We start from the raw sequence: 14,679 nt of genomic DNA on the forward strand, positions 1-14,679 counted from the left end.
CTGGCCGTTTATTATAAAGTGTTGTTTGGCACTTTCTGTGACCACAGACAAGATATTTTCACGTTTGCATTTGGATTCAAACTGAAAGGGGAAATTTAGGTTGGATCTGGGGAAGAAGTTCTTTACTGTGAGGGAGGTGAGGCCCTGACACAGGTTTTTCAGTGGATGTCCCATCCCTGGAAGTGTCCAAGGCCAGGATGGATGGAGCTCTGGGGAACCTGGTCTAGTGAAAGGTGTCTCTGCCCATGGCAGGGGTTTGGAAGATATTTAAGTTCCCTTCCAACCCAAACCATTCTTGGGTTCATTCTGTGATTTTATACAGGCTGGAGGGGATACTTCACAAAAGTTTAACCATCAGTGGCAGGTTCTGCTTTGGGACCCTCTGAAGAAGAGTTTCTCCCCCAAACCTTCTCCCTGGCATGCTCCCTGAACACAGAGTGTCCATCTCAGCCATGGGGGCACGGCCACCAAAGCAGCACACTCCCCTTTTCCTCTTAACTCCTCTATTACTCTGGGATGATGGAATATCTGCCTTGGGCCACTCTAACACTCTTTGCTTCTCCAGTTCCAGGTCCTCCTGCTGGAGTTAAAGCAGCTGCCGCCTCGGCCTCCACGGTTTTTGTGTCCTGGCTCCCTCCCCTGAAGCTGAACGGCATCATCAGGAAATACACCGTGTTCTGCTCCCACCCCTACCCCACAGTAAGTGCCACAGCCCCTCTCTGCAGGGCTGACACACAGCATTTGCAGATACCACTCCTTGATCTTCTCCCTGCTGCTTCCTCTCCTGCCCTTTGCTCACCCTGAGCAAGGTCAAAAGGAGATCCTGGAGCTACAGAGAGAAGTGAGAGTGGAGTTTGGTTTATTCCACCTGTCAGATTTTTGTTCAAAACCTATTGCACAAATAATTTCAAAATATACACTTGAAGTGGAGTATTTTCCAAGGTTTGGTTGGTTTAGAATATAACAAGTTGTATCTTCCAGCAGCAGCTGCAGGAGCCCCGTTGCAGCTGGAGGCGTGTATTCATTTACCCTGCTTCCATCTAAGTTCCTGCCTTTTTGCCTTGAGTATTCATGTGTGAAGGAACATAATGACTTACAAACAAACATATTTGCTTGTGAATAGGCTTATTTATGCCTGGAATATTTGCCCAATCTAGCTCTATGTGCTTTTACTTGCTGAGAAAGTGACAGGAGGAAATTTGAATGGAGTGTCAGGTTATCTTTCTTCCTGTCTGAATCACAAAGAAATTCAGCAATCTTTAAGCACAAGGGCCAGTTGCTCTCTCTAAATACCCATCTATATTTATTTTCATGTGGATTGAAAAGGATACTTATTTATTTTATATCTGAGGTTTGGATTTAGGTTATATCCAAGGTCTGGATTTCAGTTTTAAGCGGGACTTCCCACCAAAGGTAAAAAATGCAATCTTGGTTTGATAGGAAAGGAAAATATTGTTCCAGAAATTTCCAAAAGTGCTTCAGGCATGGGGAAATTTTCCTTTCCCCAAGGCAGGGGGTTGGAACAAGGTGATCTTTTAGATCCTTTCCAACCCAAACCATTATGTGATTCTCTGATTTATGTTTTGGGATTACTCTCTCCTAAATCCATTAATTTCATAATTGCAGCAAACCAAACCCTCTTTAGCACACTTTTAAATGTAAACGATCTGGAGATTTTCCACCACAGTTCATACATTTCTATGGCACTCAGTGGGCTAAAGAGGTCAGAATTTAGAGGACAGTTCTGAGTGGGGATCAGGAACTTCTCTGGGGGCTTGGAGAGAACACCAGATGGTGCTGCTGCCTTCTCCACATGCTTTCCATGCACAAAGCTGCAGTGCTGCTTCCTGGGGCTTTGCTAGCAACGTTTCTTCCTATATTTACATCCCCAAGAAAATAAGCATCCTCAGCTAAAAACATTATTCTCCACCACGTGAGTCTCTCACAGACAAAACTTCCCATTTTATGGTTACCTTTTGAAGCACTTCAGAGATGGACAATGACAAGAACAGTTGCTTTTTCTTGCTGCTTTTGGCCTGAACAGAATCTCACTGCTGTATTTTTGTGGTGTTCATTATGCAGGGGTATGTATGAACCATCATGGAACCATACCTTAACCCCAGGTAGAGGCATATGGAGGTTTTTGTGCTTTTTATTAATTGCTGATGTGTGCATGGATAGTTCTGAAAGGTGTCCCTGCCCCCAGGACAGATGATCTTTAATGTCCCTTCCAGCCCAAACCATTCTGTGATTCCATTCTCCTGCTGTTACCTTCATGCAGGTGTGTGTACATAGAAATACATATGTGCACACCCAGATATGTGTATAAATATGTTCAACGTGTATCTATGGGTCCCTGTCCCATTGCTCTGCAGATCAGCAGGAGCTGGGGCTTGCAGAGATCTTCTGTAGCAGCCCTGTGTGCTGAGTGAGGCAGGGATCACACTGGGGGCTCAGTTTCCAGAAACCAAGTTGGACATTTTTAAACAAATGCAACCTCTCAGGACATATTTAATATAGGACGCGCTCCCTCAGCTTTATTTCTAACAAAAAATGCTTTGTTATCTTTTATTCTGAGATGGATTGTGAGCTAAAAAAGCTGTTTTATTCAGAGCTGCTTTGCAGTGAATCAAGCCTGCTGCAGAGCTGCTCAAATGCCAACACTGCTGTGCAGATACACTTAATATATCCAGGGAAGTTCTTGTTTGATTCACTGCTGGCAGAGACAAGTAGCTGACAGAGGGAGAGGCCTTAAATTAGGGTGAGGAGGAGAATAAATAAAAGACCTGTGTCTTTATCATCTCCTCTGCCACCATAAGTAGCAAGTGCTGTAGCTGCAGGTATGGAGCCCTAAAAACTTCATCCATCAGTCACAGCCCTGGCTGCAAAAGAACTTTGCTAAAAGTCTGCTATTCAAGCAGAAAGGCAAACTCAGTTTTCAGGCATCAGTGAATAGAAAGAGAAAGGGACTGGGGTAAAGGTAAATTTATGGGGAGGCTGCATTCTTTGCAGGTTGTATTTTATTGCTGAGAACAAGTCCATGCAATAGACTTTGGACAGGTTAACAACAGTCCTTTACACAAAAACACTGCTTTGGTGCTTAAGTCACCAACAGGAAAAATAATTAACTCTGTTGGTCGTATTGTGCATATTTTTATTACAAACATAACACTTATACAAGCCTGACATATTATAAAATGAAGATTTGCTGCCTCTTGCACTATTCAGTTTGCTTTGCAAAGGCAGAAGCTTTTAAGACTTCTGCTGCCTCTGTATAGAACAAAAAGCATTTCCTCTTTAAATATTTTGAGCCCTAAGGACAGTATTTGCCTGGGATGTTTCAAACCACAAATATGATTAATGTGTGAAAAATGGAAAAGATTCTCCACTGCAATCTGTTCTCTGGCCAAGATAAAGGGCAAGCAAGGATCCAATTTCACACTGTTTAATTGTTGTGTCTATAGTAATCTACAGGCATAATTAGGCAAAACTTTCTCTTTTTTATTCTGAAAATGTAGGAAAAAAACCTACAGAAATATGAGACTTCATGGATCCTCCATTCTTCAAATATAAGAAACAGAATGTGGCAGAATTTAAGTTAGAAAAATTATCCTTTGTGCTAACTCACAGGCTATGTTCTTGCTTCTCCCCACTTCCTACCATGTCCATGTCCAACTTTTGGTAGGATCTGGCTTCTTAGCCACCTGTAAAGGTCCCATGGTGGCCAGATTCCTTCTAAGAGTGATGATTCCCATTGCACCAGCAGGATGCTCATGGCACTCCTCCCGCCCAGGTCTCAGGGAAGTTCTGCCACTGCTGTCCCACCCTGGCAGGGGGATTTTTCCCCCATGGTGGCACCCACAGGGAGCACAGTTTGAATCCTAGCACAGAAATTAGGCTGGTTCAGTTCCTGCTGAACTTATCTCCTTCCTCAGGAGGCTGCTTGAGCTCTACATGTGCACTGCCTGGGCTTTTCAAGTGCAACAGAAAGGGAGATTTGGGGGTTTTCTGAAGAAAAAAAAGACAAAAAAACCTCCCTAAAAACAACCACCGACCTCTTGTTGCATTCAGGTCAGTACAATGCTTAAGGAAGAATCAATGGGATTAGATTAAATAAAATTTAGATGTCAGAAAGTGTCTGGAAAAGGTGGCTGTGACACACAGGTTAGCCAGCCTGGGAAACTTTGATCTCAGAACAGGTAAAAAGGATCTCCTAAAGAAGCAGGAGAGTGCTGAGGGCAGGAGAAGGAAGATTAAGGATCAGGATTTCTTGATACAGGAAAGGATGAGAAAGTGCCTATGCACGAGGACAGGGAATTTTTGATATGGGAAATTCTGATCAGCTGGAGAAATGTATTACCATGAGATCCTGGTCAAATATTGAAGCTGGGGCCCAGATTGTGGCATCTCCACATGTGGAAATCTTCAAGACTTCACTAGACCTGTCCTTGAGCAACTGGATGCAATTAAACTTGCTTTGGGAAGGGGGTTGGACTGGGTGACCTCCAGAGGAACCTTCCAACCTCAATTTTATTATAACAAGGACGTTTAATACTGGAAAAGTTGCTCAAAATCTGTATACAACAAGGGAAACCAGACAGTGGTAGAGTTAATGTGCAACCCTTGGAGGAAAAGAGACACATTAAATTGATACCAAGATGTCTCATAATTTAAAAGTCTCCTATAAAACTTGTATGATATTTTAGGCCACTGGCAGGACTCTTTGTCTTTTCCATCTCAGCACTTTCTATGCACTGTCTCCCAAACAAATTCTGCTTTTAGCTCTCACTATCAGGAAATCAGAGAGTGGGAGTGAGGTCACCTTATTTCACATCTTAACAGAGTGAGAGTTCCACATGAGTGGAGGAAAGACAAGAAACTTACTGTGTCCTGAAAAGGAAAATCACTGAGAAAGGAGAATGGTCTCCATTTATTATCCTTTTATAGTGCACTCCTACTTACATGACTCCTTTCCATTAATCTCCAGGCTTTCTATGGAGGAAGCATAGAGTGATGCACAAATTAATGACCTGCTTTGCTGGAAACAGCAGGAAAATCCTGTTTAATGTGTTTGCTGCTATTAGTGAGTGACCCACCAGCAGATCAGCAAAACCCAAACAGCAACAACAACCATAATGAGCACACTTTCCTAATCAACAAATCAAAATAGACTTTGATATGTGTATTTCTGATTGGGGATGCCATACTCTTTATTGACACCCAAATGATTTTGCTGGTCTGTATTTTCTCCGCTCATTACCTTACTTTCTAGCACAAGGACCCAGAGATTGGCAAATATGACAGAAATTTGCAAAGCATACAGGTATATATTTAAAACTCTAGATTTCGTATAAAAAGAACCAGTTTATTCTCTGGTCTTTAATTCTGACAGTAGTTTTGAAATGTTGGTTAATGAAACTGCTGCTTACCCGTGGGATTCTGCTGGGAGATGATTTGTCCCTCAAACCCACCTTTGACTGAGGTCTCAAAAGACCAGAAGCCTGAGGACTGGAAGGAGAAGAAATTCCAGAAGTGTTGAATGAGATGAATGGAGTGAGAATATTCCTGCAAAGATCCCAGATGAAGCTGTCATGCTAAACTGGATTATCTGGATGAGGAACCATGGCACAAAGCAGACCCCAGTGCTGAAATAGAGGCAATGGTTAGGAATTATCTCATAGTGCAAACCCTACAGTCAACCCCAGGTACCCGTGTTGGAAAGAGTCTTTGAAAACTGTGATCTACATTTCTGGGCTTCTCCAAAGGGCGTAGAAAGATCCAAAAGCTGAAAGCCCTGCAAAGATTCATGTTGGCCTGGAAATATTTCTGTGAAACAGTTCTATTTGTAATAGGTGGTAGATGAAGAGGTGCAAAGCAGTGATGAAGAAGAGAGGAATGATCTTATATTTGGCCAAAGCCCAAGTCAAAACTTGAAAACCCAAGTCAAGTTACGTGAAAACATGATCAATACTGGAAACTGACCAACATCTGAGGCAGACAAATACTGATCCTTTTGATTTGCTTATTTTACTGTGAGAAACATATTCTTAAGCCTGTTAAACTTCTAGATTTGTTTCATTCTTTTGCTTTTATTTAAACCCACTAAGGGAAAATATATGATATTATTTAACCAGCATACAGAGGAGTCTCTAGGGTTGCTGTGTGGAAGAGGAGAGTAATTGCTGCTCTTGGTCTGTAATTCACAGACTCTAAGTGGTATTTAATTAATCTGACTTCAGTCACCTTGAATAGAGTCACAAATACTTATTCTGGGGTCATCAAGGATTTCCTTTCATTAAGGGAAGAAGCTCGATGTCTGTAATAAACTGGATAAATCTCCTTCTGAAAATTTCCCTTCTCTTTGCTTAGTCTTGAGAAAGTATACATGCTTATCTTAAACCAGCAACATAAACTAGATGTGGAAGTATATACAATTATCTTAACCTAGATCTTAAAACAATTAGCTGTCATAAATTCCCATCATCCAGGTGTTTTCCACTCAATTCTTTCAGGCAGACACAAGTTTTGTCTTGATTTTGCATAAGATGTGTCTAAATTCCAGCTTTGGGTTTGCATCACACTTTCTGATCCTCATTTCCTCTCCAGATTTAAGACTTGGATAAAAGAAAACTTTGGAAAATAGAGTTGATGCCATTATAAGGCAGAAATTATTTGTTGTTAAATCCTGAAGAACTTTCAGTGATTAGAATGATGCTGAAGGTTTCTTGGAAAAAAGGAGAAGTAGCTGGCAGAAGTTGGCTAAGTGGATAAAGTTACTGTTGAACAGAAGTTTATCTAGAGTCAGCAGATTCTGTAAGGTTGAATTTTAAATATATGTTCATTGATTTGTGTATTACAAGCAGTGTTTATCACTGTATCTATATTGCACTTTTTACAGTGTGAAGATATTTATGCTTATTAATTCCTCTGTGCTTTATTTAGCATAGAAATAGTGCATAATTTGGGAGTTATTTTAAAACCTTATATTGGACAGTATTTAAAATGTGTCTATTTAATATACCACACGTTCTATTTTTAGCCTTTTTGTCGTTGTTTCACATCTTTGGTGCCAGCTCCCAAACACAGTGCATTCATTATTTTAATTGCTTTGTCAACTTTACATTTTTTACCTCTCTTATTTTTGTCAGAGAGCAGACCTCAGGAGGGGATGTGACAGAGTATAAATTGATTCTGAAGATGTGCTGGTTTATATGATTTTTAAAAGGTCTCCTTGTAAAGCCCTACCAAAACAAATTTGATATTGATTTTTTCATAAACCTCCCTTCTTGTCTCACCACCTCGTCTCACACCCAGGGATATCAATACACTCTGACAATCAGTCCTTGGTGTCCTGACCTTCCTGTGGTCGCCAGCCCATGACACCACGGGCTGCTTCCCTCCTCAGGAGGCTCAGGGACTCTCCAGGAGGTGCTCCAAAGGGACAGGCAGGTGGTGGACCCCAAGTGAGCTACCTGGAAGTCCAGACAGTGGGTTTACTTCCAGCTCTGGTACCTGGAAATGAGAATTCAGGAGCAGCTGAGGGAGTTCCAGGTGTTTATCCTGGAGAAAAGGAGGCTCAGGGGGGACTTTCTGGCTCTCCACAACTCCCTGGCGGGAGGGAAGAGCCAGGTGGGGGTCAGGCTCTGCTCTGAGGACAAGAGGGAAGTGACCTCAAACTGTACCAGGAAAGGTTCAGGTTGGATATCAGGAAGAATTTTGTCATGGAAAGGGAGCTCAGGCCTTGGCAGGGGCTGCCCAGGGAGCTTTGCAGTGCCCAGCCCTGCAGGTGTCCCCTGCAGGTGGCACTGAGTGCTCTGGGCTGGGGACAAGGTGCCCATGGGGCACAGCTGGCACTCCATGGGCTGGCAGGGCTTTTCCAGCCTTAGGGATTCTGGGATTCTTTGGATTAGCAGGATTTTCCTGCCAGTGGGAAGGCAGGGAGCTGCCTCTGATCTTCCCAAAATTTCATCTGAAACTTTCTAACATTTTAATTCCACAATTAAGGTGGAAAAAAAATAAAGTTACAATGTTACATGGCAGCTGCATTCACTTTTGTGCACAGCCTCTGTTTCCAACAGTTACCTTCAGTAATGCTGAGTGAAAAACAGATGCCACCTTTCAAATCATGAGCCAACACCTGAACAGAAACCATTTGTAGACCAAAGAGGAAGCCAAGAGCCTTACTGGAAACCATGGTCCAGGTTCAGTGGTTATTTGGAGCTTTGTGAGTCTGTCCATCTGTGAAAGGAAGGCAAAAGCCAGGAGTCCTCGAGAAAAGTACAATTTGTGACCTCAGGCAGACTTTCACATCTTTAGGGAGTTCACTGAGAGGCCACAGCAGTGCTCTGTCTGTTCTTCTCAGGGATGCAGAGCTTGAAGTTCATTCTCTATAAATACAGACATTGATTTTTTTATTACCCCACTTCGCTTCCAGGTAGAAACAACTTGGTGCAGCTCCCAGTACTGGATAACTTGTGAGTCCAGGAGACTCTAAAATGTGATTTTTAGAATAAAACATCTCAATACTCTCTGCCCCTGGAGTTCTGTGTGGAGTTTTTGGCCTCTCGCATCGCAAAAGGACCTTGAAGTGGTGGAGTGTGTCCTGGGAAGGGTCTGGAAAACAAATCTTAGGAGCAGCAGCTGAGGGCACTGGGGTTCTTCAGTCTGGAGAAAAGAAGGTTCAGGAGGGACCTCATTGTTCTCTACAACTCCCTGAAAGGAGGTTTTAGCAAGGGTCGGTCAGTTCTGCCATGTCCAGAGTAAAAAGATGAGCAGAAATGGCCTAAAGTTGCACTTGAGGAGGTTCAGATTGGATATTGGAAATGGAAATTCCACTGAAAGAGTGGTCAGGCCTTGAAGTGATCTACCCAGGGAGGTTTGGAGTTACAATGTTAGATGGCAGCTGCATTCAGTTTTTTGAGCAGCTTCTGTTTCCAACAGTTGCCTTCAATAATGCTGAGTGAAAAACAGATGCCACTTTTCAAAACATGAGCCAACACCTGAACAGAAACCATTGTTAGACCAAAGTGGCAGCCAAAACACACACTGGAGACCATGGTCCAGGATCAGTGGTTATTTGGAGCTTTGTGAGTCTGTCCATCTGTGAAAGGAAGGCCAAAGCCAGCAGTCCTCAAGAAAAGCACAATTTGTGACCTCAGGCAGACTTTCAAATCTTTAGAGAGTTCACTGTCTGTGGGAGTGCTCAGGAGGATCTGGATGTGGCCCTTGGGGACTGAGTTTGGGGTGGCGCTGGTGGGGCTGGGTGATGGTGGGACTTGAAGTTCTCCTCCAGCCTTGATGATTCTGTGCTTTCCAGGAGCAGCAATGCCTGAGGAAGGGAAAGGCAGACAATTCTGTGATGGAGCTGTACAAAAAGATGGAGATCATTGTGGTTTTCACGCAGAATTGAAGACTGACTTTAATTATTAACGAGGCTCAGTGCCTCTTCTAGGCCTCGTCTGTAGCAGTGATGAAACAGGGCCCAAGGAGCAGCCCCTGGCCCCAGCAGGATGTGATGGTGACTGATGTCAGCCTGCACTGCTTATCATGAGCCCCTCCAAAGCAGAATTGTTTTGAAAAGAGCTATTGAGAGCACCACAAAACTGAGTTAAAATCAGAGTGGATCACTGGGATGGAGTGCTCCACTCACTGCCTGGCTCTCTCCCATCTAGCAGTGGAGCTGAGCCCAGAGGAGGGATGTTTGCTGAGAGAGACCCAGCTATGCAAACACCATTTCACTGATTTAACTCAGGCCAGATGGAACAAACTCAGTGCTGTTCTGTGGGAGGCTGCAAAAAAATCCAGTGGTTCCTTGTTGTGGGCAGGAGGGAGCAGCCTCAGTGTCTCTCCTGAGCCCTCTCTGCTCAGTGGCTCCATTACTGACCTGGCTAATGAAATAGAGAGGCTGCCTATTAAATTAGCAGGGAATACCAGGCTGAGAGGGATTGCATGTACACAGAAGACAGAAGCACAATTCAGGCAGGTCTTGATGAACTGGGAAATTGGTCTGGAAAAAAATTGGATAAAATTTAGCAAGAAAATGGGTACCCTGAATAACCAACTGCAAAAGTACTGTGTAGAGAGCAATTCTGTTGATTCTTTGGAAGAGGATTTTGAGGTTATTGTGCCTCCCAAGATGAACGTTAACAGCCTTTATAACCCTGTCCTGAAAAGCCAAATGAGAATCCCTGGAATTGTTGAGTGCAGGTTTGGAAACAGTGAGAAAGCTATGGACCATCTTTAGACAGTCTGAAGGATAACAGAAGATATTATTAGAGAAACTGATTGAGAAAATGGGATTTCTGGACAATGTTGAAAGCACCAGAGTTATTTAGTTGTAAAAAGATAAGGGTACTGGTGGGGAAAGGAATGATAAAACTTCATGTAGATTAAAGACTGGTGCAAAGATCAAGGTAATAATCTATTCTTCATGTTCCTAATGGACTAGAAAAGAAGCTATGGGTTGAAACTGCAGCAGGAAACTCAAGCTAGATTAAAAAAACCCTATTTCTAATCATGAGATTAGTCAAGCAGTGGAATAGATTGTGCAGCCTAGGGAATTGCAAAATCTCCTTTTATTGTAAGTCTTCAAAATCAGGTTGGGGAAACATCTGTTTGAAATTGTGCAGACACAGATGAACCTGGTTTGAAGAAGAAAGATAGACTCAGGTGATCTCTCAGAGTCCTTTCAGCTCTATTTTTAGATGATGCCATATTTTCTACCTAAAATTTTGGAGTGCAAACACACACCCCACTCTGGGTAGTATATATAATTTATATTTATATTTATGGTTATGTTTATGGTTATGTTTAATTTTCAGCATGAGGCAGCCAATACACAGGTAACCAACTTGTATATGCTCTTACTTCACAACACACACCACAAGCTTGGGCTGTCTCTTCCTTTTCACTCATGTCCTTAAAGTCTCTATATGGCTTTCCCAGTTCACTTCCAGGTTTCCTGCAACTTGCAGAGAACAGAGATAGAGAATTGTAGCTCACTTATCTAATCAGAAGTTGTGTGGAACCAGCTGTAAGCAAGGTGCAGGCTACCTTTCACTAAATAACCTTCCAGGGCACAGTAAATACTACCTCTTGCCTTAACTCCTTGTTTGGGAAACTCCCTAACTGCTTGGAAAACTGTTAGAAATGTATTTTTTTTCTATAGCACTCTTCTGAATTTTTCCCAGCTTGTATTAAGAACGGGCAATTAAAAATAGAAGGCAGAGGGATCAGAGTTTATGCACATTACCTATTAAATTGTGCTTTAAAGGAGTCAGAAGGGCCAGGAGATGGCATGCTGCTTCAAAGTGTACCAAGAAATGCACACCAATAGGGCTCAAGTTGCAGAGGAAAGTGATGTTTCCTGCACCAGCTCATCCTCAGCATCTCCTGCCATTGCCTGGTTGGGGAAGTACATTGACTGCATCCTGATAAAGGACTCTGATTTCATTTTATTCTTCACAGCCCTTGCTGGCTTTCAGAGACTGATCTCTGTCTCTCCTTCTTAGACAGTGAGCTAAAGGCAGAAGAAAAATTAACCCATCATCTATAAGCTGAAGAAAAATAGCAATTAGGGGAAAAAATCCCTTGAGCAAGCATGTTCCTGCTTCTAAGATTGAACAGCAGTTTATGTTTTATACTGGCACATGCACAGGCCAATATGTGACAAGGTGACATTCCTTTAAATATTTCTTATTTCAATTGTTTAATCTTCTCTTTGCTGACAAAGCTGCCTTTTTTTATTCTTGTGTAATCAAAGTCTCTGGCATGTTAGGCTAATTGAAATGACAGGCAAAAGTTTAAAGAAAATCGATTCTTTGTCACTGAAGCATCCCCAAGTGTTTAAAAGGGAATGTGAGCTGAGGAAAAACAAGATGTGTGTTAACTAGTTAGAAACCAAAATCTTTTGCTATAGCAGCTTGTTTGAGGAAAATGAGAGTGGTTAATTTAGTGAAGATGCATTTACCAGATTCAATTAATAAATGAATTCTGAGAGTAATTAACTTTACATTTAAAATTGCCACAGATGCAAATGGATGAATGATGCTGGGAGAAAGGAAGAAACTGAAAACAAAACATTTAAAAGCTTTAGAGCAGAAAATCCTGCTGTTTGTCCATCTTTGGAGCTCCAGTGAGAAAGAGCTGATGGTTGCTGGAATGAAAGTTGGCCCTGAGGAGTTCTGTGATGTTTAGCTGTTCCTAAGTGCTGTACCCCTGTCCCATGTCAGTAGGTGGTTTAGGAGGAACCTGTGCTAGGTAACTGCATTAATGAGTGGAGCCTAAGTGCCAGAGACAGCCTGGCCTGTTTGACTTTCAAATTAACTGTAGGAAATGCTGCCTCATGAATATTAAATTTCAGCTTCCTCTGCCATGATCAATACATTAATTTTTATGTATGACCTCACAAAGATCCAGCCTGTCGAGCAACGGGCATTTGTCCAATATTCTTGTGTAAATGTCAAGGCAGATGGTTCTCAAAAGCTGCTGCAATATTTCATGTAATAATAAAGGTGTCTGGCTGCATTGACCTCTTCATATCAGAAGTGGGAACCCAGGCAAACTCTGGCTAAATAGGACAAACCAATTTGGCATTTTGGCAAGCAAAGGGGCAATAAGTTTGGCTAGAAAATATGGCAGGTTCCCCCTCTGGGCTTGTTCAGAGCCTTGGGAACTTTGCTGGAGCAAGCCAGTCTTCCCAGGAAAATCACTGTCCATGGAAGGAACAAAATGTGTTCCTGTAGAAGCCTTGGCATGGTCCCTGAAGGGAGTTGAGGTGCCTGGCTTAGAGACAGATGTCTTCACTCTGGATTTCAAATGTGAGAGGAAATGAACTCCCCTCTTCCCCAGGCTGTAGGGGAGGCCAGCTCAAGAGCAGAGAAGTGCAGTGACCCATTCAGCAGCTGGAGCTGTCTGCCAGTTCACATGGAGAGGTGTTTAATGGTATCTCAGAAACATCTCTTATTTATTTGGAGTTCACTTTGAAGGACTACATATTCCAATGTTTTCAGGTCAATGTACCTTTTGAAATGCTAATCAGGTGGAATTGGACTTTACCACAAGCAGATATTTGTATATCAAAGAGATTCCTTGCACACTTTGTCAATCTGAACCAAGTTTAGATTACATTGATGCATTATTTTTAATGCTGATTCCTGCTAAAATCTTCTTTTCTACGTCATTAACCCTCTAATTATTTTTAGCCTAGTGTTAGTTAGCCGTTTCCAGGCTCAGCACTGCACAGGGAAGTGAGTATTATTCATCCCAATGCTTCATTACCCCTCTATTTTTACGTGCAGGCATCACAAAGCCCGTGTCAGAAATAAAAGTGGCAATACTAAGCACTGTAAAACTGTTCAGAGCTGAGATTTCCCTCCTCACACTTCCTAAGCAGGATGTGCTGAGGCTCTCCAAGCCCCCAGAGGCATCTCTGTGTTCCTCCACACCTTGCCCTGCACAGGTTGCTGCAAGCAGGATGCAGAAGCTCTCATGGACGAGCAGGGACTGCAGAGCAGCTGGTTGGCTCTGCTGCAGCCCTTGGGCCCAGGCACTTGAGTGACAGAGGAGACACTGAGCTGGCATTTCTTCCAGCACTTGTCCTTCCCTGCTAATGCAGCCAACTGGCTGAGATGACCTTCAGCTGGGAGTCTCTGAATGGAAGTAATTTCGTGATTAAACAAAACTAGACTTGGGGGAAGTTTGAACAGTCTGCTACAGAGCGCGGTTTTATTCCTTGGTTTGCTCCACTGCTGAAGGGATAAGCCATCAAAACCCAGGAATAAAGAACATCAAAGGTTCTAGGTGACAGAAATAGTAAACTCCAGATTTCACAGCAGATGCAGCACTGAATCCTCCATTGGGAAAGTTTTGTGTCGAGCTAAATCAGTTTGTCACAACTACTGATGGTAAAATTTAGCCATATTTATCCACTTCCATTGTTTATCCAACCCTGTAAAAATGAATGGCACATAAAAGTCCTAATCTGAATAAAACCAATCTGTAAACAAGGCACAGGCACAAATTCACTGAATATGAATGGATTGCAACAAGTTACTGTGTCTGCTCTGTTTATTGCCATCTGCCATCTGTTTGGAGCAATCGATACCCATCCGCAGAGCCCTGAAGTAACAGGCTTTGTAGCACTCACATGTTCTCCAAATACTGCTTATTTTAGCCTGGAAACATTTGTCTCTCCCACCACAGGTGATCAGCGAGTTTGAAGCCTCTCCCGACTCATTTTCCTACAGAATCCCCAACCTGAGCCGGAACCGCCAGTACAGCGTGTGGGTGGTGGCCGTGACGGCTGCGGGGAGAGGCAACAGCAGCGAGATCATCACCGTGGAGCCACTGGCCAAAGGTACAGGGACAGCTGCCCAGAGCCAGCCAGGCTTCTGCTGCCTAATTACTGCTGCTAATTACTGCCAGAATTGGCTCCTGTGGCCTCGCTGAGGGTGGGATTTGTCAGGAGCTACCTCGCGAAAGGCGAGGTGACGACTCGCGGGTAACTGCTCCAGGTTTTGCTGGAGTCAGCAGAGAGGGGATGACGTGCTCCTCCAGGGGGTAACTCATCCAGCCTGCCTTAGAAGGGAATAGATTGCTTTTTGGAGCCATTTTTATCTTCACTTGTTGGGAATAGATTGCTTCTTTGGAGCCATTTTTATCTTCACTTGTTGGGTGCAG

At 43.1% G+C, this 14,679-nt stretch overlaps 1 protein-coding gene across 2 annotated transcripts in view; it reads left to right on the forward strand.

The window, feature by feature from the left end:
• DSCAM (DS cell adhesion molecule) overlaps positions 1–14,679 on the forward strand; it is a 472,610-nt gene that overhangs the window by 391,309 nt on the left and 66,622 nt on the right. For both annotated transcript variants that reach the window (XM_066545552.1, XM_066545553.1), the window contains exons 20-21: positions 566–699; positions 14,203–14,356. In XM_066545552.1, the coding sequence (XP_066401649.1) occupies positions 566–699; positions 14,203–14,356 (288 nt within the window). The remainder of the gene's footprint in view (positions 1–565; positions 700–14,202; positions 14,357–14,679) is intronic.

This window comes from Molothrus aeneus, chromosome 2, assembly GCF_037042795.1.
Source record: "Molothrus aeneus isolate 106 chromosome 2, BPBGC_Maene_1.0, whole genome shotgun sequence".
Taxonomy (NCBI): domain Eukaryota; kingdom Metazoa; phylum Chordata; class Aves; order Passeriformes; family Icteridae; genus Molothrus; species Molothrus aeneus.